Source organism: Melanotaenia boesemani, chromosome 8 (genome assembly GCF_017639745.1).
Source record: "Melanotaenia boesemani isolate fMelBoe1 chromosome 8, fMelBoe1.pri, whole genome shotgun sequence".
In the NCBI taxonomy this organism is placed as follows: Eukaryota; Metazoa; Chordata; class Actinopteri; order Atheriniformes; family Melanotaeniidae; genus Melanotaenia; species Melanotaenia boesemani.
The window spans coordinates 19646925-19670173 of record NC_055689.1 but is presented as its reverse complement, the minus strand read 5'-3'; the positions used below and the strand labels follow the sequence as shown (position 1 = coordinate 19670173).

Here is a 23249-nt window from a genome sequence, read left to right as displayed (position 1 = left end):
GGCTTGATTCAAATAACGTACATGAATTATTAAAAAGGACAATGAAAATAGAAATGAGCACATCTTTTAGTTTGCATTGTCTTACTCAAAGTAAAAAGTAAAAAGTAAAAAAAAAAACTTTCAATGCTGGATTACTTTGATGGGAAAAATGTTTTAAAATATAAGCTGTTGTCAAAATAAACGTTTTTTTTTCTCTCTCTCTCTTATTATTATTATTTTGATAAATTCCCAATATTGAAGCATTTAGGGGGCCAATCAAAATAATAATGAGGCATAAAAACTTACAACCAAAACTAACATGGACCACTATGAGTGTAAAATATTTCTAGTCTGTAGTGAAGTTTGTAAGAAATGAGGCATAAATTTACTTTACATGACAATTTATTAAACAAACAAGCAAATCCTTCAGAATATTTTTCAACAAATGAAAAATCTTTGAAATAGTACGGCGATATACACGTTACCTTTTTTTCATATTTTTTATGCTTTGATAATGGAACATTTTTGGACAATTAAGGCAATTCAATTTAGAAACACTTTTTGGTGTTTGGTCCATAATATCCGGCTACAGTTTAGAAATAAATTACTATATGCAATTTACACGTCCAAGAAAAAGTGGCACATCTTTAGCATATCACATAAAGCAACAGAAGCAAAAAGAGACTTACGTGTTATTTGCAGTAACACTGTTCTTTAGAAAAACCAAGATCAAGTCTTTTCTGATTTTTTTTTTCTTTTTTTTTCTTCTTTTTTGTGTCATATTCATATGATGTGGACAAGTAGAAGAGGGAATAGTTCAAACACGGGGAAACGATTGAGCTTTTCTTTTTGTTTTGGTCAGAACTTGCTGCAGTCATATACGAAAGCTCCCGAAGTGCGATAGATGGATTGGCTCGGGGGGAATGACATCTGACAGCTGTTATTCCCATTCACTGGTGAGTTATTCAAGCCAATTCTTTGGGATTCAAACATCTCTCTGACTGAATGGAAGTTCTGCTGCTGTGCTGGGTAAGTTGCGCCCAGATGACCCAGGTCTCCAGCCTGGTTGAGGTACCATGAGGTCAGCCTCCCCTGGTGAGGATGATGGCCCTCCTGCCCAGAATTTAGATTAGCGTGGGTCAGGGAGGATGAGGTGGTTGTGACTGAGTAATCTGGCAACGTTTCGTCCACGGTGGTGCTCGGTGCCAAGTGGCTGGATCTATCCCCAGCGTAAAGGCTCATGGCTTGCATGTTACAATGATAAGTTGCATTGGAGGTAGTGGAGATTGAGTTTTGGTTACAGGGTGAATTATAGACAGATGTCTGACTTGGAGAATAGTTTAAGGACAAAGATGGTGTTATACCTGTCCTGCTGGAGGGGGTGAGACTGGAGGTGAGCTCGGTGGCCCCCTGTGGAGACCCCCGGAGGGAGGTCATGATGTTGTCTACGCTGAAACCCTGCGTCGAGGCCTGCCCGTGGTGCTGGTGGTGATCGGAGTTGTCCATTCCGATTGACCTGCTGGAAGGGATGCTGTGAGGGCTCCCGCTGGACATGCTGCTGCTGTCTGGGCTCTCGATTTTGGGAACAGTGTTCAAGGTGGGCGAATCGGCCTGCGGTGGTGTGACTGTCCCATTCTCAGTCTTAATATCCTGAATCCTCACAGGCTGGGAGCCCTGCACTGGCGGTTCCTGCTCCCGGCCTTGCTGCCTCGGCGGCACATCCTTCTGCAGTCGCTCTTCTTTCTCTTTCAGCGCGTCCTTCTTTTTGAACCGCCGCCTCCTTCTCAGGAAGCTCCCGTTTTCAAACATGTTGTAAGAGTCCGGGTCCAAGGTCCAGTAGCTGCCTTTACCGGGTTTTTTATCATCTCGGGGCACCTTGACAAAACACTCATTCAGAGACAGATTGTGTCTGATGCTGTTCTGCCAGCCTTGCTTGTTGTCTCGATAAAATGGAAACCTCTCCATGATAAACTGGTAAATCCCATTCAGGGTCACCTTCTTGTCAGGCGAGTTCTGGATAGCCATGGTGATTAGCGCAATGTAACTATAGGGGGGTTTGACCATATCCTTGGGCTGAGGTTGAGGGGTGTACGGTCCATACGCCCGTGCCATGCTGGCAGGGTACTGGTCATGAGCCGCGTGAGAGTACATGTTCATAGGTGCTGGCATCCCTGTGTATCCTCCACCAGCTGCGGCCCGGTAGTAGCTTGGGTCACTGCTGATGTACGGCACGACGCCCAGTGAGTTGGGACTGGATACGGAATAGCGAGCCTGCATGTTTTCACTTTGATCCGACAAAAATAAAGCTCCAAAATACGCAGAGTGAGCTCCACTCCTCCCTCCTCTGAAGGCTGAGGTGCGCAAAACACGGTTCCTCGCTTCTAACTTAAACAGAGGGAAAAAAAGAGGGAAAAGTCTTCCTCGAGGTGTAGTTTGCTGTACTTAAGCTGTCCCCATCCTCGAGACCATATGAAACGCACACTGAAAAAGTTCTGAACTTTGGACATCCGTCACCACACAGGACTTTTGCGCAGTTAAATTCTTTCGTCCTTTTTGCTGCCAGGGAAACTCCGCCCCTAAAACTGCATGGGTCATCCAATGGGATGTCGAGCCGTGCAACGAGAACAGAGAGCTGCTGGCCACACTTTTGGCTTTTAGGAAAAACTAGGAGGTGTCGGTAACTCCCAGCCCACTTCTGCCAAAACCTTTAGACGTGACAGAGGAACGGACATGTACACAATCAGATCATGGATGTTTGTCCCAGGATTCTGCATCCTCTTTTAAACATGTAGTTTTTTTTAAAAGGGAAACGAAACCAGAGATAACATTTCAGATTTACAATTTCAGTGAACATAACAATGGATATAATATCACTAAAACTCTTAAATGATTATGCATTTACAAAATTTATTTCAAATGCTTTCTGTTGATATTGTAGCTAATTTAATTCGATTAATTATTTATTAGCTATAATTGTGATTGATTGTGGAAAGATCCGTTCACTGGTAAACCAAATGGCGTTATTTACTTGCGCTTGAACATCTTTATGGGTAGGTGGGGGGAAAAACTTCAACACCAGCAGCGGATCGGTGTGAGATCAAAGCAGGAAAAGACTTCGCAGCACTTGCAGTGGGGGCCTGAGTGTGATCTCAATAAGAAGAGAATTAAAGACAATTTGGCCTTAATGTGTGAGAGTTTATTCAAGCAGCGCATCTAAAAGACATGCAAGGAACCAAATGGGACCAGAACTGCGTCGGATGTGTGTTTTTGTTACATCAAAATGTTTGAATAGTTTTTTTTGTGCTGGGTTTTGTGGCCCATCGAGAGATCGAATTAAGGAGATAATTAAAGCTTAACAATTTACATATAATTATTTTGTTTATTTTCTCAAAGACAGAACATTAATCGTGTAAATAAAAAATGTTACACAGTCTCCTAAACTGAATGAAATTAAACTGAGCCCTAGCAAAATCAGAAAAGCAATATTTATTTATTTTTACAAAAAAAGAAAGAAAAAACCGACCCCAACGGCCTTTATGTCGCCCGCTGTCAAGAGCTATGACGCATAAAATTGTTAATGATCATTGTGAGACAAAGTTACAGGCCCAATATCGCTGTAATCCTCTGCAGATCGTCTTAATTAAATGTCCGTGCGGTGGCCTGCGGTGCTGCGCCGGTTTCTCCTTACATGGACCTAGGCATGAACTTTTTCCACCGCCCTGAGCTGTTTACAGAACTTACGATGAGCCTTTTACTTAATTCCACGGTCTGCCCACCCAGTCCTTCTTAACTCTTCATTGTTTAAAGTATTCACGACTGAGACGCAGTGAAAAGCGCCAAATTAATGTACAAAACAATAGACACAATATTATGAATATGGGCTGTTCATTGTTTTTAGCCATTCTAGTTATTAATAATAATGTTAACTTAATTTAAAGATAAATATGGCAATGCATTTGTCATAATAATATTTAGTCTAAAATTTGAGATGGATGAAATACAAGTTAGTCTCATACTTGTTATTATCTTTGTTTCCTCTTCTTTGGAAACTCTTCTCCCAACATCAGTGACCGGTATTACAACATCTAATCAGACAAAAATATTATTACGATTACCATTACCCATTATCATCTTTTTAGAACTAATATCTGAAATTAGACTAAATAAACTATTTATGAATTTATATTTGTTAGTTTTGCATACTGATTATCTTCCAACCCCCAAAAAGTAAATATAATTCTAATTAAAAGAAGATTCACAACCCTGACATTGATGAAGTACCTTGAAAAGAAAGGAGAAGAAAGCGATACAGCGTTCAAGGTTTACGATATCTATGAACTTGGCTCCCTCTGGTGGTCAGAGATAGTACACCACTGCACCGCCACTACTCAAAATCAGAGAAAATGTCAAAAGTAAAAAACAAAATATTTATAAAAAAGTCTATCGATCTATTTTAAGTCTATTTTTAAATGTTTTGCTGATTTCTCAAACTCAACTTGATTTAATTTAATTTGTTTTTAACTCTAATCAAGTCGCTTTTGTTACAGTCACTTGTTTCCAGATACAATCAGTCCCCAAAACAGAATAATTTCTCAAATGTTTTGTGTGTTTTTGGAGCCTAAATATCAGATTTTTTCCTCTTCTAAACCTTTATCATAGCCGTGTAGATCACGTTCTGAGATTCCTAATTACATGAGCTGCATGAGAAAGACAAAGGAGTTTAAGAGCATTAATTAGAGTGTGCTGCCATCTCATGATACACCTCAGTATTACAGTTATTAACTCGATAACCAAGTGGCGCTTGAGTGGCTCTGTTAATGCCAAGTAATTAGATAAATGAAACATACAGGTGAAATTAGTATTTAATGTCAGTTAAGTGTAAAGTTATCATGAGGTTACAAACAGGAAGTAATCTCTTCATAATGGAAAATTGGTACATTAATCGTCAGGATAGACTTAGAAACATAAAACAATATTCTATAACTCTCAGTAAGAGGAATACATAGTCATTACATCTTCGCTGCTTACTTGCCACCTTTCCTTTTCTTCGTCGTGCAAAACAAAGCCAGACAAAAGACTTTGGTGATGACAGCAATAATGTTCATGGACCAATTCTAAAGAAATTATTTAATGAAGTAATAGTTAAATATTATTATATTAAATATTATTAAATGAGATTAAAATAAATGAAAATGTTTTATTTATAATTAATCAGCTCTAACTAACATATTGTTGCCATGAAATTGGGGTAGCATGTCATGTGATGGCCTTTTATGACAATTAAATTGACAGTTGGATGGATGGATGGATGGATGGATGGATGGATGGATGGATGGATGGATGGATGGATATTTATTAGTAACTGAATTCAATCTGGGCAAGTATTTCTCCCCTTTAATAATACAAATTTGTTGTTCCTTTCTTTTTTAATATGTTTATCATACATCATACATTGCTGGAAGGCCTGATTAATCATCGTTATAATAAGGTTTAACCAGACGCAATTGGGGACCCAGGCAATATTTCACAGGGGGCCCTCCGACCAGCGTTCATTGCCCTTTTATTTTGATATTGTATTTTTCACTTTTACTTCAACTTCATTAGCTATTATATTATTTTTATTTAATAAAACAGGAGCAAGATTTAGCATGGTTCTAATACAGAGATTAGACTGTGTGCTGAAACACTTTGTCTTTTTAAAAAATATTTACAGCATAATACAGCACAAAATTAAAATAAATACAGTTTTCAGAGGCATATAGCTTACTGTGCCAAAATCCCCAGCAATACCCTGTTCTTCTGTTGGTATTCATGCTTGTTTTGAGATTCACTTGCTGCCGGTGTGTGCCAGTCCCAGATTTATGACAGGCACCTGACTGATACTTCACAGTGCTGATCCCACATCTCAGGAATCTGGGACCTAAATGTTCTCTCCAGGATGACACCACTCTCCCTCACAGAGCCAGGACCTTCAGAATACCTCCATAAATTGGGAGTGGAGAGGATGGAATGGCTTGCAGGGAGTCCAGACCTTAACCCAACTGAACACTTGTGGGATCAGGAATGCTGTCCACAACACAGCCACACCGGTTGACCTTTAACAACTCCTGCTTGATAAGGAGGTGTCAAGCTGTTGTAGCTGCATTATGGATCTTCCACAGGGTGAATACAGTATTACTATTATTATTATTTTTGTTGTTGTTGTTTGGGGGGGGGGGGGGTACTACCCACAATTATGTAGCTCTTTCCACAGAGGCCCCCTCTTTGCAAATGACCTCTTCGCGAGGGTGACAAATCAATCTTTCCCGCCATGTGACTGGTATAATTAAAAAGGTGAGAAAAACACACAAATTTCCTTACTTTCATGCTAGGTTTATCATTCTCACACAGTACCCCTAAAGCCAGAATGGCTTGAGACTCACGAGATTAAACTAATTTACAAAGTCAACATCTAGTTTTAATTTTAATTGGAAGCCAAATTAGATGAATGGTTAAATTTCACTTCACTGTTTTGTATGTCTTGGGGAAAAAAGTGGACATTTACTTTGACAGGAGACACCAACTATATTGGCATCCCATATTTTCAGATATGACTTCATGACCGATGGGATGTCCTACATCGGGGGTGCCCAAGTCCGGTCCTCGAGATCTACTATCCTACAACATTTAGCTGTTGGAGAAGGTTTGCATCTAAATGTCGCAGAATAGTAGATCTCGAGGACCGGACTTGGGCACCCCTGTCCTACATAGACTGATAACTGAAGTCGATCACCCACAACACAGCTGCTTGACCTGCTTTAACATTGGGTGACCACGAGGTGGCAGTGCAGGCTAACAGCACAGAGGAGCAACGAAGGACTTCATTTAAAAGATGTAATTGTACTTTTGATTTGCTAAATTATTTAAGAAAATACATCTTACATTAAATCTGAGCAGCATGAAGAAGCGCAAAAATGACTAGTATTTTAAAGTTTACTTTCTTATTATATAAAATATAAGATTTTTTTTAGCCAATATAATTAATTTCTTCTGCGGTTGCTTACAGCCTACTCCTGGCTTCCAGCAAGAGCTGATGATACTAAAGTCCCTTACAATGTTCACAGAAAATTGCTATGTAATTTTTACAGTTAAAAGAGACAATATACTTTTTTTTTCATGCTACTGACCTGTAACAAACCAGACAAGTACCTATTTTAAATCTAATCTTTTTGATGGATTACAACAAACAGAAATTATTAATCACCCACAAACTGTGTTCACGGTTGAGAAAATTCTCACTGCGAAACGGGTTTTATATAATTTTGTTGCAATGAGCCCCATAACAAATATATTTTTGTTTGTGACAAAGAAAATGAAAGACACAAACTAATTTCCATTACTGATTTAAAGAAATATAGTTTAGTAAGAAATTTATTTCTTAAGAAATCAAAGACTTAAAAATGGTCTTCTAAAAAGGAACATCTGTAGTAATTTACAGCTGTTGCACAGAATCAGCAATTATATAAAAATGGAAAAAGAAAGTGCAAGAGAAGCCTAATTCAGGCCTAAGTGTTTTTCTCAGATATTGTTTATTATGCGATTAAAGTTAGTCACGTTACCAGAATATCAAGTGCCACAAGTTCTCACGTCATAATCACTGTGAAAATTGACCTCGTAAAATGTCAGTCTGTCACTGCTTACGAGGGAAACGCTTGTTAAAAGAAAAAGAAATAATAATAACAATAATTAAAACAAAATGAAGACAAAAAAAAACTTTAGAGGGGTGGATTTAAATGAAAAAATCACCCCTTTCTTGTCACATTACACATGGCTTTACGTCCTGGTAGGCGCTTTGGTGATGCTGGTGAAGCTGATGATAGTAAGAGCCTCCGCTGCTGGGATGGAGAGAAGAAATACCGTTCAGGTTTAAAAGAAATTCCTTCCTGTCGCGCACAGCAGCCGCTGAGTGACTGGAATATCGAGACAAACCCACTGAAAACAAGAAAGAAAAGTTATTATCTTCGTTTCTAACTGGACTGCATTTCGGATTGTTGTTTTTGGTTCTATTTTACCAGAATATATTTTTCTTAACGTTAGGATAATTGATGGATTTCCCTTTATAATATTCTCAATAAAAGGATTCGAAATAGCATTCAAGCTTGATTTAATAACCATTATAAATTTGATTCTATAAACAGGAAAATATAAGGTTTGGTCATATTTCTCACGTGTATAATAATAAAAAAAACTTTGCAGGTACGAATCTCAGAATAATATTGGTAATCGGGTTATTCCATTACTTTATTTAAATTTTTGAGGTGGGAAAACATTCAACTTTCCCAATTAACTGAAAGGGAATATGGTAAAGCAAGAGAATTAAAAGACTGCAGCTGAACAGTTAATAATGAGGAAATTATGTTGTACTAATAAATCCTTGGTTTCTCTCTGTGCAGCCTTTTAATATTTTATATTATCAGAGGTCATCAGTTCATGTACTGTGAATATAAAACTGCACTGTTAAAAAGGTTTTAAAGGTCCCATACATTCTGTTGCAAGGAGGCCTTTAAAAGAGATTTTAAAAATTAAATCAAACTGCAGACTAATTCTAACTTTAGGCTTTATATACAAAATTTGTTCACGATTCATGTTACCCAGTCTGATGCTGGTTGATAAAAAACAAAATTCAAAAAGTATTTTCTTATTTACATTTTTCCTTGGTTTTAATTACAAGAGTAAATGTTCTGTTGATCCAATGTTCTGCATAAATAATCTGCATCAGAGTATAAAGCTGGTTTGTCATTGTGCACTTTTTGTTACATTCAATATATCCTGATCAAATTAAAAAATATTGTCGTCAATAAAATATTATTTTTACAGCTTTTTTTTTTTTGTTTTTTTTTTTTGTTTTTTTTTTTTGTTTTTTTTTTCTCTATTACGTTTTATCCTTGATAGTCCAAAGCATGTGCATATGAGCGGTGACTGTGTTTTCAGATTAGTTGATATTTAAACAAAACTTAGACTAAATTCAGGTCGATATTATTGTAAAAGTCAACAATCATATAGAGTGCAGTATAGTATGAAACTGAAGCTCTATACCTGACATGTCATAGGAATCTCGTGCATTATGGTGCAGATAGCCCTGATCCAGAGAGTAAGGTGACAGTCCCGTGTGCACTGAGCTGGGACTGCTTGATGCCATGGACTGCTGCTTGGTGTATGAAGATGTGCCAGGTGCATTCCAGTGTGAAGTTGTATTTGCATATGGAGGCTGACAGTCCAAAGTGCCTATCGCTGTGGTTGACTGCAGGGGGCTGCTGCTGCTGTCCGGGCAATACTCTGCGTTAGAGACCGCCTGACATGCGGTCATATACGATGAACCAGAGCTCGCTGACATGTGCGGTACGTGATGCCCTCCTCCGAATCCCTCAAAACCACTTGAAACTGTATTACCCATCAAGTCTATGTTGTAGCTGTTATGACATGCTAATGAACCCGTGGGTGATTGAAAATCAAAGTTCTGTGGCAGTATGGATGGGCCAAACCCGATTCCATTCATCATCCTGTACATTGGTTTTAAAGCTTGGCATTTTCTACGGAACCCTCGTGGTCTGCGACGAAAAGAGCCCTCCTCAAACATAAATTCACTACCGGGATCAATGGTCCAGTAGTGTCCCTTGCCAGGTCTGCCCAGACCTTTGGGCAGTTTTATAAAACATTCGTTCAGAGACAGGTTGTGTCTGACAGAATTTTTCCAGCCCTGGTATGTCCCCCTGAAGAAAGGGAACCGGGCCTGCAGGAACTGATATATCTCGCTTAAAGTAAGCCTTTTAGCAGGTGAGCTTTGTATTGCCATCACAATCAGGGCAATATATGAGTAAGGGGGCTTTTCCGGGCGCCTCAAGGCCGAATTTCCCTTTTTGCCTTTTGCTGCGTTGTGAACGCTCTCCATCCCTGACTGTGCACTGAGAAGAGCTGCACTAACAGCACCGGCTGTTGGACTGGAGCGCACAGGGTGAGGGGCATCCAAATGCTGGGGAATCTCCGTCGTCATGCTTCCGCTTCTTTTCGGCTTCCAGCACTGCAGAGTCTCTCTAATTCACTTTTCATTAATTATAAGGATTCCTAATGCAACATTTTAAAAGTTCCTTTACGAGCTTCTGCAAAGTTATAACCGTGAAAGCCAAGAAACACCAACCGCTGTTCTTCCCTTCTCTCTCCGTTCATTGCTGGCACAAATCCCACAAGAAAGGGGAGATAAAGTTCCTCTACTTTTCTTGCGCATATCCACCCGGCCAAACATAACTCGACCACCTATCAGTTCTCAAATCGCTCTCTGCCCCTCCACCCTCCCCCCCGCCCAACCCCTCAAAGAAATCACAGGAACTTCTCCCTCCCCATTTGGCCAAAATCCAGATTGGAAGCACAGCGCAGTAGGACACATCTCCTCCCATGTCTCTCTTTCCAATACCACATTTAACACCTAACCGTGAAGAATAAAATTAAAGCGTTAGATCAAGTTAACCACAATCCCCTTTTAACAAAGATGTTCTTTAGTAGTTGCTTTATAGGCAAAATATAATTGATTTGTCTGGGATCTGCTGAGGGATAGTGTTCTGACATGAGGGGAAGCATGCTTTTTCCATCAGAGCGTGCCAACATACCACACACAGCGCGCAAGTGTCCGTTTACCTCCCGGACCCTGTGTTACATCCATGGAGAATTTAAAGCTTAACAATAGACTCAAATGATTCCGACAGATATACTCAAGAATCGAAATTACATTTAAAGCAGTTTAATAGCCTATACAACCGTTTCCCATCAGCATCAGAGCCAAAAGCACACCGGCAACATAAACCCCTTAAACCCCTTCTTGATACACAGCAGTTTGAAAGGAAAATTACTTTCTAGTCTCAGGGGAATTAGGCAGCTTGACATTATATTGTGGAAGTACAGTTCTTTAAGGATGCCACATTTTCCTGCGCATGTGTGGGGACAGAGGTGCAGCGCCAGACGTAAAACATAAGCCTGGAAGTTAAATTGCCTTCTTCTGTGACTTTTTTTTTTTTTTTTTTTTGCCTTCTAGCAACCATTATGACTGAAATGAAGATTAACAAACAAAATAAAATTAGCTAACAAACACACTGGGTTATCACAAAGTGTTTTTGTTTTTCATTTTATTGAACGTTTTTAAAAGAATGAGACAAAAAATAACATTCAAAGTGCATTTAACTGGTTCATTTAAAAAGAAAAAAACATGATCTGTTTTGTAACATTTGCAGCAAGTGGTTGTTATTACAGCCTTAAATAAAGACAATGTGGAGATTCCTCAAAATGAAACAACAGATGCACAAAACCATAAATCTCCACCACAATAATGTCAAGTCTCAATTCAAAACTTAGTTGTTTTCATTTAGTGTTTGGTCTGCTTCCTCTATAGTGCACATTTTAATCGCCAAAATGAAAGTCTTCTTCTTTTTCTTCTTCTTCTTTCTGTGTTTGCTTATGAAAGCAGCCCAGCGTCATATGCGTTTGGGTCCAAATGCCAGAACACCTTCATGTATGGAAATGAGGCAGGTGTATTTGAATGGTGCATCATACGTTCAGTGTAGCAGGGCCGGTTTAAGCCAGGGAAGAAACGGAAATCTTTTTTGTTTGAGTCTGCCTTGAACGGTTTGCTGAGAATGCTTTCAATAGCAAACGAGCTGGTAAACTTGGTACAGGGATCAGGCTTGGGGGCTGGTGCAGGATGGTGGGTATTCTGTGATTCCTCTGCGTGCTCGGACATCCCTTTCTCCTGGATGAACTTTTTATTAATGCGCTTTCTTCTGCGCCGGAACACCCCATCAGCGAAAGTGTACTCGCTCTGGGGGTTAAGCATCCAGTAGTTGTCCTTTCCCCAGGGTCTAGACGGGTCCCGAAGCACTTTGAGAAAACAGTCATTTAGAGAAAGGTTATGTCGAACCGAGTTCCTCCAGCCGGTGTAGCTGCCCCTGAAGAAAGGAAACTTCTTCATCAGATAGTCGTTTATTTCCGCCAAAGTAGGGCGTCCAGAAGGAGAATCCCGGATGGCCATGGCTATGAGAGCGATGTATGACAGCGGAGGCTTTGGTCTCCGTGTGTATGGTTTGGACTTGCTGCTCCCACACGGAGTGACAGGTGAAGGGCTGTGGGCCACGTCTCCATCCGACCCCAGCTCCTCCTCTGCGGTAAGGGGGGACCGCACAGTCCCCTCTGCATCACTGGACATCTCGAAGTGTTTCATGTCATATTGGCTTCCGCGTAAAACTTCCAGCTTCATCCTTGCTGTAGTATTCAGTTACCGTTCAGTCTGAAGCCCAGACGAGCTCTTTGCGTTAAACCGTTCGTGCGTCAAGTGCCTTGAACAGATTCCAAACAAACCAGTCTCTACTGTCATAACCGCCTAAGCTCGACTTACCTATAGTGTTTGTCAGCAGCAGTTTATATCCGGCTCACCTAAGGACCAACCCAAAAAGGCGGGACAAGATGGTTTCAGATTTGGAAGAGCACAAAGCATTTTCATAATGAGATTACCATAATAAAAGAGAAATGCTAAGTCATTAGTCAACATCACTTTATGGTGTGGTATTATGAGATTGTTAAAAAAAAAAAGTTACCTAATACTCCATCCTATGCAGCTTCACCTGTTTCACCTTCAAAATTTGATCTGTTTCCCCTGAGACATCCAGGTGGCGTATGTCTCCATCATAAGGCAGGTGCAGTGCCTGCAGGTAACTTCATTTCTCATTTTTCAGAAAGCACTGTGAGCACTAAGAGCAGCACTTTGCTTTAGAGTGAAGATTTGCACTGTATTTATGTCTGAAACAGCAGATCAGTGTGTGTAGACTACTATACCAGAAATAATCCTGAACTAATCCTAACCTTGAACCAAGTATACAAGTATATAAAATACAGACCATTTAAGTAAAGCTTGAAGTTGAAATTTTGCTTTTGATAGCAAATGGCTGAGTTTTAGTCTCATGTTCCCAATCCCCTGCATTCAAATCATCAGGGAGTTATGTTGAACTCTGAAATTCTTTGTTTAATTGTAGTCATAGATGATGTCACTGCTTTTTATGCTTGCGGTGGAACAGCAGCTAAATGTAAAACCAATAATCTTGTACAAAAAAAGGAAGAAAACAACCATAGACACTAATACCTAGAGTTGATTCAGAATAACCAACTAACCTAACATGTAGGTTGTTAAACTGTGGAGTGCTTGAGGGGAACCCTCACATGCACACATAGGGAGAGCATGCACACTTGAAAGCCCCCAGAGCAAGGGTGCCCAAGTCCAGTCCTTGAGATCTACTATCCTGGAACTTTTAGACACATCCCTTCTCCAATACATCTGAATCAAATGGATCAATTCCATCATCCACATCACATTCAGCTCTGCAGACGCCTGGTAACGAGCCATTCATTTGATTCAGGTGTGTTGGAGAAGGGTTGCATCTAGAAGCTGCAAGATGTTAGATCTTGAGGACTGGACTTGGGCACCCCTGCCCCAAAGGATAAAACTACGACCCTTCTTGCTGTGATGCAACGTCACATCATGAAGCCCAATATATCACATGACTGAGTAAAATTCATTTGACATAACCATTGTGTTATGTGTGTGTTTGTTTTTATGTTTATTTGTTAGGAAGTTAGTGTCCCTGGTGATATCAAGGGCAGTTTTGATAAGGTCTTCAATTTAAAGGAGTAAAGTTGTCGTGAAAATGTTCATAACAGTATCATTGTTAGAAAGCACAAAGAACAGAGCTAGGCTCAAAGATAAAAGTAAGTTTGTCGATCTGTTATTAGTGTCATAAAACATCAAACCCTGTCCAATTTAGACTTGACTCCATGCTATAGCCAACAGCATTATTCATTGTACATTGAACAACAGAATGAAATTATATTTTAGTGGCTCAATAAAAGTTCCTATGAAAAGGAAAATTAAATAATTCAATGTAAAAAAAAAAAAAAGCAGAAGTATATTCTTGCTGTTAGGAAAACCCCGAGACTCTAAATGCCAGCACAACAGACAGAAGCAAGTAATGATAACCCTTACTGCCAGCAATAATATCCCTTACAATATTTACTTTGGAGAAGTCTTTCTTTGTCACTCTCAACGTTGAGGTGGATTTTCAACTCACGACTCACATATTGTCTCAGAGTGGTTATACTTATGTTGATGTAACTGAAATTTTCAAAGTGTAGCTTACACATGTTTGTGCTGGCATGAATGTTTTGATTGTCAGTTAATAATCTGTTAGTGTTGAGTGTGACACTAAATCTGTGCTGACGTCACAGATTTGAACAGTAGCATGCAACAGTGAATCATGCAAGCTAACCACACAATGACAAAAGCCCATGTATTCATTAGCCTCACTGCAAGCAGCAGCTTGTGAGTCCATCATCTTGTATAAAATGTAATCTGTTAATAAGAGCATGTGGTTTTTATTATATGGTCTTTCTGAGTATAAAAGTTCATATCATGGAGGACTATGTCCCTCAAGTACGACATATTGTAATTTCTAAATTGTATGTTGTAGTAATATGCATAAATGTACAACGACTGTATAATATTACAAAGCAGTGGCAAATATTACATCTTTTTTGTGTGCTTTTACATAAATTAGGCAACATTAGTCTCTAGGCACATAATGCTGTAAATTTCTTACATTTATGATTTTCTTTTTTCTATCAGTTTTTTAATTTATTTGCTTTTATTTAGTTGTATTTATGTATTTGTTTCTATATTATTCATTCATTCATTTTCTATACGACTTATTCCAATTCAGGTATAGCTGAAGCCTATCATAGCAATTAGCTGTTCGAACCCCTTTCTGAGCCGAGGATCGAATCTGTGTCCTTCTTGCTGTGAGGCCACAGCACTAACCAACACACCACCATGCATTATTTATTTATTATTTATCCTTATTAATTCACTACTATTAAATTAATATTAATTCTATTTTATTTAAATATTTTTTCTGTTTTTTTTCAGTAGTTATTGTGTTTTTATAAACAATTAATATTAGAAAGAAAACATTTACTTATTCACTGTTAGTAATGGTTTTTGTTATTTAAATACAGTTATAGTATTAAATGTATCACCAAACCAAATTCCACAAATGTTTGGACACTGTGTAAATTGTAAATAAAGATAAAAATATAAAAATATAAACATGTTAGATGACACAGATGACATTTTACCATTTCATGGAAAATATTAGCTCATTTTAATTTGATGACAGCAACACATTAAAAAAAAGGTTTAAACAGGGGCAACTAACCAACTGTTTGGCACAAATATAAAACAATCATCTGTATAAACATTTACTAATTATATTAACTGGCAAGTGATTAATAGCATGATTGGGTATAAAAAAAAACAAGTATTTTAGAGAGGCAGAGGTTCTCCAGCCTAAAAAAAAAAAAGAAAAACAAAAAGGTTCTTAAAATTGTGTAACAATTTCAGATAAATGTTTGTCTTCATAAAATTGCAAAGAGTTGCAAAGATCCCCCCATCAATAGTATATAAACATCATCTAAAGATTAAGAGAATCAGGTGGAAGCTCTGTACTCCACATATAAGGCTGAAGGTCAAAGCTGCATTAAAAACAGGTTTGATTCTCTACTGGAATGGGCTCAGAAACACTTCCAAAAATCACTACCAGTGAACACAATTCACTGTGCAATTCATTAGCATAGATTAAGGCTCTATCATCCAAAGAAGCAAAAAGTGAACACTATACAGAAATGCTGGTGTCTTCTCTGGGCCAAAGCTAATTTAAAATGTCTGACACAAAGTGGGAAATTGTTTTGTGGTCATATGAATCAAGAAATTAAATTCTTTTCGAAAACCATGGACACTATGTCATGTGAACTAAAGAGGAGGAGGACCACGCAGCTTGTTATCAGTAAGCCTGTATCTCTGATAGTAGGGTGAGCCATCAGTATGGTTAGATTACTGTATATGAAGTAGGCAGCACACACATCTGTAAAAGTGCCATCAATCCTGAAAAGTACATTAAGAATTTAGCGTAACATCTACTTTCATCCAGACAATGTCTTTTTTTCGGGGAAGGCCTTTGCAGGACAATGCTAAACCAGATACTGCCTCCATCGCGGCTACAGTGGTCTGCAGGAGAAGAGTCTGGGGGCTGAACTGACCTGCTTGCAGTCCAGACCCTTCAACAATAGAAAACGTTTGAAGCAAAATTAAATGAAAAAATCAGGCAGTGAAGTTCCAGGACTGTTGAACAGCTAGAATCCTGCATGAGACAAGAATGTGACAACATTCCTAAAGCTCCAGAAACAGGCCTTCTCACTTCCCAGGTGTTTACAAACAGTTGTTAAAAGGAAGAGGAGTTTCTAGGTTTCCATGCTGGCACTGTGTTTGAGTCATAAACATTCAAGAATCCCCAACTTATACCCAAGTAACAAACCACATGTCTAGGTTTATGACCACAGCATGCTGCTGCAGAACGAAAGAAAGATAGAAAGTAAATTTCATGTTAGATGTTCAGAGTGAGGCTGATGTTGGGACTCTGCAGATTAGGATAGAGCAGGGGTCTCCAACTCCGGTCCTCGTGAGCAACTGTCCTGCTGGTTTCAGATGTCTCCTACTACAACACACCTCTACACAAGCCTGTTAATGACCCAGTGATTTGAGTCAGGTGTGTTGCATCAGGATAGAACCCAAAACCTGCAGGACAGTAGCTCACGAGGACACAAAACACACGTTGTGATTCTGTGGCCATGGATTACTAATCTGTGGGAACGAGATAATTAACTCATGGCAAGGTGTTACTTAAGCACATATTTATGGGCAATTATAATTCAACATGATTCTATTTTAATGTGGAGATGATTTATGAAATTGTAACTCAGCTTACTTGGTTTGCCTAGCTGAATAGTTTAACTACTAACAACAAAGTTAACACGATGTCCAGTCTAACAAACCTAGATGGGACATTAGGTTCACCATTCAATAGTGGCTTCACAGTGATATTGTTGCCATCTACTGTGATTTATCATAACACATTATCACAGATCACAACATTATTTATCACAACAGAACACTTCAGTAAAAGACACTTAATTCAGGTGCTGAAGGCCCAGTTTGAAATAAAAACAAAAGCTATGCGGAAATTGAAAAAGTTGTTGATACATTAGTAATGCAGGGCCACAAGTTATTTATGTTGGTCCCCTGCATTAGTAATCTGTGGTCATAAGGTAATAATGCATGTCCACAATTTATTTTTTTTTTCTATCATTGTCACCAGATGGGCTGGGTATGCAGGAGCACTGGACTGAATTCCTTCCCTGCTGATTCTCATACAGATAAGAAGTACTTCCACTTGACAGAGGAGTCACAGAACTGTGACTTAGCAAAAATGTGTGTTTGCGTCATGTACTTTTCACAGGAAAGTTTTTCCAACATTGTGGAGGTTAAGAGTGTTTTATTGTCAGCCAGCTGTCTTTGTTTTACACCTTCCACTGTTCCAAACCCTCTGAATCTTTAAACTCATCAAATTACTGCAAGTCTGCAACCTGTAGCCTGTTTTTTTAACAAATGCTAATGCTAAAATTACAGCACACCAGTTTATTGTCCTCAGATTTCTGTTTCTGTCCAGAGTACGCTGACATTAAATGTTGATTTGAGATTATCATCTTTGTGTATTCACAATTCTGCAGTGAGTATGCAAAAGTCAGGGGGTGTATAATAAAATTTAGTATTTACTGTTTAAAGTATCATCATTTTACAAAGTTGGGACAGACGAACATTTAAATACATGAAAAAATATTTAAAACTCACTGAGAATTTCAACAATACTGAGCAACAAAAAGTTTTTGTGTTGAACTGTGGATCAATTTCAGATGTTGAGAAGATTAAAACTGCTGAGAGTAAAGTTCTGGTTAACATCAGGGTTGGGATTGTATCTACTGTTTAAATATATGATTAGATCCCGTGGTGATTCTTGGGATTCTCTTACGTTATTTATGAAGGCTATTATCAGACATAACCTGCCTAAAATATGTTGTTAGTCACTAATAATAGTATTTTGCCAGCTATGTTTTGAAACTCTTTCAGTTTCTCAGCCTTTAACTGAGGGAGATTATGCATGTTATCAGTCATCATCAGACAGCTTATAGACCATCCCTTCATGTACGCTTCAAGTATACATCAAGTGTACATGAAACATGTGGTACCAAAGATTATTTCTACATGTATGTCTTGGCCCAGCCTGGTAAATTACACATTCAAAGTCTCAATGAAATTTATTGTCAATATTTCTATTTTGCAAGATCAGTTTGTGTCTTAGCCCTTGAAAAATACCCGTATGTGATCTTCAAAAGACAAATTCATGTTATCTCATGTTTCTTCTTATTCTCATTTGTCAGGAGGTAGTCATCAAAAAGAAGTCATGAAGGCAAGCCCTTGCCTGTTGGTTTGTGAGGTTTCTGTTTTGGTTGAATAGCTACGGAGAAAAAGTGAACAAGCAGCCAAACAAATGGGAAGAAAAAATATCTTAAAAATGTAATAACAGTAAGTTATGAAAAGGTTTGAAAAGACAGAAATGCAAAGTTTTGTGACATATTAAAAAACTGAAGTGTAAATTGGCAAGAATCTGGCGAAACAATACGTATAACACGGCACAATATGACTAAACAACATTACATTCTCACATCTTGGATTTTATACATGCCTGACAAGCCCGTTACATGTCTGATTCTGAAGTTGAACCACTGCTTGTGTTTTTAGTGCTTTCTGTGAAACAAGAATTCAAACTCAAAACATCAAAATCAGAACATTGTCTGCAAGTATTACTGCGACAGTCATGTTTGATCAGTTATCTGTAAGTACAAAGGGATCTTTTGCACTTCCTCCCCATTTAGTCACTGCCTTCTAAATAATGCTGCATCGTGTTGCCCTGTGGGACCATCATGCATGACTCAGGTTTGTAATACATGGGACGGAAAGTTCCGCTTGGTACTTAAGTAATGTGTTGTAAAAGGTGCATATAGAGGATCAAACAGATAAAGGGATAAAGCAGACACCCATGTTTAATACTGTTATTCATTATGTTTTCCTTTTTATTTGTCATGCATAATATCACTGCAATCCCAGTTACTGTACTGTTGTACATGTCTTTTTTTTCACACTGTTTGATACCACTGTATGTCGCTTGACTGGAAAATTTCAATATTTAGTTTTTTTTATATATATTAATATATGCATCAGATTATTTTTAGACTAAAAAAATCTCTGTAGCATGATTTAACATTATTACTTACTATTGAGCCCATAGACAGAGTCTTGCTGAAAAGACAGAGATTTCTATTTCTCATGCACCCTCTGCCTTTTCAACAAGATCCTTTTCCTTGTGCAAAACCCCACACTGTTAAACCATGCACAGAGATGTATTTTACAGTATGGGTTTATGCACAGGAGACAGGATCTTGTTGAAAAGGCAGAGATGTCTATTTCTTATGCACCTTCTGCTTGAGCACACATCTTAACTTTTCTCCAATAAACTAATTTTAACTTTCACTTGTCTTTTACAAAGAAGGGAAACTTCCAAGAATATAGCACACTGTGAAATGATATAGGGATGTGGTTTTCTCAGAAATGGGAAAGTAATTTGCACAATAAATTGGGATATAATGTCAAAACAGTGTGAGTGATTATCAGAAACGTATTGCAAAAAGAGGCCAAACCATACACACAACCCCAGAGAGAGTGAGGCCTTAATTGAATCCCAGTGTATAAGCATACAGTCTTATGAGCTGTTACTGACAAGCAGCAGAGCTATAAAACTGTTAACATCATCATAAGATTCAAGGTTGCATTCTGACCATGCAAGGCAGACATTTGAGTGTCATAGAGGTAAGTGGCTCAATTTCTACTCTTTGAAACAGGTACAAGCTTTGTAGAATTTTGAAAGAAAGGACTACTTAGTTTAATACCACTGCTAACAATCAAGTATGTTACAAAATTTTGGTTGTGTGCCTTCAATGAAGTCCTAATGGCTGTTCCATAAGAGTTAACCACAGATTACATGTGCAGCTAACAAATCATCTCTCCGGATCTCACAGTTTATAGACACAGTCTGGCTTCCACATTGTTTCCACAATGCTAGTCTTAGAGTTATCATTTGCCTTTAAACATAAATTGCATATATAGTAAAGAAGACAAAAATTAATGAACCAAAATAAACAAAACTGAAATAAAAAAAATCAATTAAACTAAAATGTCAAATTTGTACTCAGATTATTAAGTCACTAGGTAACTGTGATTTTGCAAATGTCCATCATGTCTTCACAGAGACTGACAGTCCTCATCTCACTCTCCTTCATGTCATATTTCAAATTCAGTCATACAAAGTGCCAAGGTTCAGAAGGGAAGCTAAAACTATTTGAAACTACAATCATTTAAGTCAGTCTTTAAGACAATTCAGTTATGAAGCTCATGAATTATTAAGTGGGCTGATCTTTTTGCTGAGACAGCAAATTGAACAGGATGTGTATAAATATATAATTAATTAACTTAGACATTAGCTTGTTCTTTGTATTAATGATTAAATAAACTGATCATCTTGATCTGTTTGTTCTTCTATTTTTTTTTTTTTATTTCCATGTTCATAATCTTTGCCTTAAACGATCATTTGCACCAATTTAATCAAACTTTTGTGACATGAGCATTGTTTAATAAAATGCAATAAGGCGGAAATTATAATTAGAAAAAATAAGATCTGCTTCATTTTTTATTAATAAAAATCCAGATAATGATTCAAAAGTTAAATGTGTACACTCATCTAACTTCAACTGATTAATGACAAGGCACCAAAATGTAGATGTTCTTGCTCAGCCTGTCATGACCTTGATCCACCAAACTTCCAGCAACACTTTGTCACACACACACCCATGCAGACAAACAGAGAAACAAACAGCAAAAAACAATCACCATTTTGGAGGGTACATAAGGTTTGTAAGTAAAGTACCATTTTCTTTTTTTAAAAACTAAGTCAAAGTAAGACCACTGACCAGAAATCAACTATGTTTATGTACAAGGACAATGGTTGCGTGAGGCCATGCTCTGCTGCCCTGTACCTAAACATTTTAGGCAGCTTTCCTAAATCAACATGTGGGACCTTGATAGGAGTGAGGATACTATCAACATTTCAATCATACTGTATTTGAATTTTTTCCTTTTAGAGTTTAACACAACAATGTCAACAGTACCACATCAGTTCAAGCTTTTACTGGTACAAAACTTGGATTTGGTTATTTCAAGATCACATTGCAGCACATAGTTGTTGAGGTTTGTATGTTCTCCTTGGCTTTACTTATTGTTTGTGTAATGACACTGTACATTTATCTAACAGGTGAAATCTCCACAACCTGTTGAGAATTTAAAAAGAACAACAGTGCTCAACCTCTTTTGTCTGCCTTCAAGCATCCAAGTCCTTTTTTTGAAGGCAGGACTAAATGAGAAAAAAAATAATAAGCTTGCGTGTTGGGATTCCCTTCAAATGAAATATGTTCAGATAATATCACAGTTACTATGTCTGCAGGACTTGTTTGGGTTACTTTCAAAAGAAAAGAAAACAGGAGGGGGAAAAAAAAACTTATTCAACAGACAACAAAGGCCCTGCGTGCAAATGGGAGGAGGAACTCCTTTTAGGTGAGTGCCTGGAAATTGTTGGCTTTGCACAAAACCGACAGAGATCTAGTAACACACCTTATTTACACCTACTCAGACAGGAGTCAATTGGAGAGCAAATACCAACCTGTCAACATGATTTAATGTTAAATGAATCCAAGGTGATCATAATCTTTATCATTGCATTTATTTTTAGTGTTTGCTTGCAAGATTCTGTGTTTATTTTCCTTGTTACCAGGGCTATCTTTATATATTTGATTACGCTGTTTCCTTATAAAGACCATATTCATACCAACAAAAAATAAGCTGGAGATGAGTACCTTCATAATAGTGTGTTTCTGTACATGTTTACAAAAGCAGTTCCATGTTAGTGAAAACAGCATTACTCCATAATCCTTGTTCCCGAACTATAAAACTGAATATGTAGAAATGGATGAGGTCATTTGGAACTTTTGTGGATAAAGTGGAATAAAAGTGATGTCTGCTTCTCGTGTGGTTTCTGTCGGGTTCCATAAACAGATCTCCCAGGTGGTCTCAGGGAGCATAGATGTGTGTACGCTTGTGTCTGTTTCTGTGAATTGTGGTTATAGCGTGTTAAAGTGCATGTGTGTGTTCAAGAGGGAGGAAAGAGAGAAAACCAGCACTTTTGTGGAGGACAGCCAAGATCTTATGGATGGCGGCATGCTCAGCATAGCCAAATGTGATCTGACAGGAAAGTTTAATGATATTTATTTCCAAGGAATACACATCCAGACCTGTTCTAGATCCGTACTTTCAATTGGACTCAGCTCAGCTCAATGCTTAAAACCTGGTGAGAGTTTATCCGTGATGTCTGTGAATGGGGAATGTTTACAGCATGTTTGATGAGTGTGTGATGATGCATGTGTGCGGGCATGGATTGTAGTTGGTGTGTGTACTGACTCCTTGTGTTATTGCACACATGCTGACAGCAGTAATAGATCTTTTATGGCAGTTTGGATACACAAACTGTCCTGAAGGTGAATGAGCCTGCTCCTACACATTACTGTTCCTTTGGCCCCACCACAGAGCTGCAGCAGGTCAGCACTCAGTTCCAGGTCAGCTTAAGATCAGATTCAGTCTTGGAGTTTTAAAGAGCAGCCGGTTCATTAAAATGTATCCCTATGTGCCAATTCCAAATTAATGTCTATTTTGAGTCACTGGAGATGTTTATAAAAACATGACTGAAGTAGATTTTCTTTTTTATCCCTTATGTAATAATGAGAATTTAACATTTTAGGTAGAAACATATATGTGCCAGTTTAACTTTACACTTTCACTAAGTTTAAAAATACATTAAGGACTAATGACAAATCTTTCAATCTGTCCGCCTGGTACAAGGTGTACAACACTGTTTCTTAATGGTCCTACAACATTTTACGACGTGTTCTGAGAACAGTTACTGTAACTATGATTCGAACCAAGGCAATCATAATTTGCGTCAGTGCATATATAATATGTGGGTGTGTTGGTGTTTTAAACTAGTCTTGTGTTTGTTTGAACGTCATGTTATGGTTATTGTTTCATATTTTATAAGGGAACTCTGGAATCATTTCTAAAGCCAATAGCACACTGCACAATGCAATGATTTTAT

General features: G+C 38.0%; 3 protein-coding genes across 3 annotated transcripts; all 3 read right to left on the bottom strand.

The window, feature by feature from the left end:
- Window positions 1–667: 667 nt before the first annotated feature.
- On the bottom strand, window positions 668–2525 carry foxc1a (forkhead box C1a). The gene has a single exon (XM_041991427.1). The coding sequence runs from the start codon at window positions 2254–2256 to the stop codon at window positions 838–840; it is 1419 nt and encodes a 472-aa protein (XP_041847361.1). The 5' UTR covers window positions 2257–2525; the 3' UTR covers window positions 668–837.
- A 4865-nt stretch (window positions 2526–7390) lies between these two features.
- Window positions 7391–10216, bottom strand: foxf2a (forkhead box F2a). Its single transcript, XM_041992904.1, has 2 exons — window positions 9055–10216; window positions 7391–7950 (listed from the first exon to the last, which is right to left on the bottom strand). The coding sequence occupies exons 1-2, from the start codon at window positions 10007–10009 to the stop codon at window positions 7775–7777; spliced, it is 1131 nt and encodes a 376-aa protein (XP_041848838.1). The 5' UTR covers window positions 10010–10216; the 3' UTR covers window positions 7391–7774.
- Window positions 10217–10964: 748 nt separating this feature from the next.
- Window positions 10965–12383, bottom strand: foxq1a (forkhead box Q1a). The gene has a single exon (XM_041992889.1). The coding sequence runs from the start codon at window positions 12254–12256 to the stop codon at window positions 11459–11461; it is 798 nt and encodes a 265-aa protein (XP_041848823.1). The 5' UTR covers window positions 12257–12383; the 3' UTR covers window positions 10965–11458.
- Window positions 12384–23249: the final 10866 nt, after the last annotated feature.

Excerpts from the sequence above, each read along its gene's own strand:
- foxf2a (XM_041992904.1), bottom strand. The coding sequence starts at position 10,009 with ATGACGACGGAGATTCCCCAGCATTTGGATGCCCCTCACCCTGTGCGC. Across the intron at positions 7,951-9,054 it reads AGATTCCTATGACATGTCAG|TGGGTTTGTCTCGATATTCC; the intron begins GTATAGAGCTTC and ends TCTTGTTTTCAG.
- foxq1a (XM_041992889.1), bottom strand. The coding sequence starts at position 12,256 with ATGAAGCTGGAAGTTTTACGCGGAAGCCAATATGACATGAAACACTTC.
- foxc1a (XM_041991427.1), bottom strand. The coding sequence starts at position 2,256 with ATGCAGGCTCGCTATTCCGTATCCAGTCCCAACTCACTGGGCGTCGTG.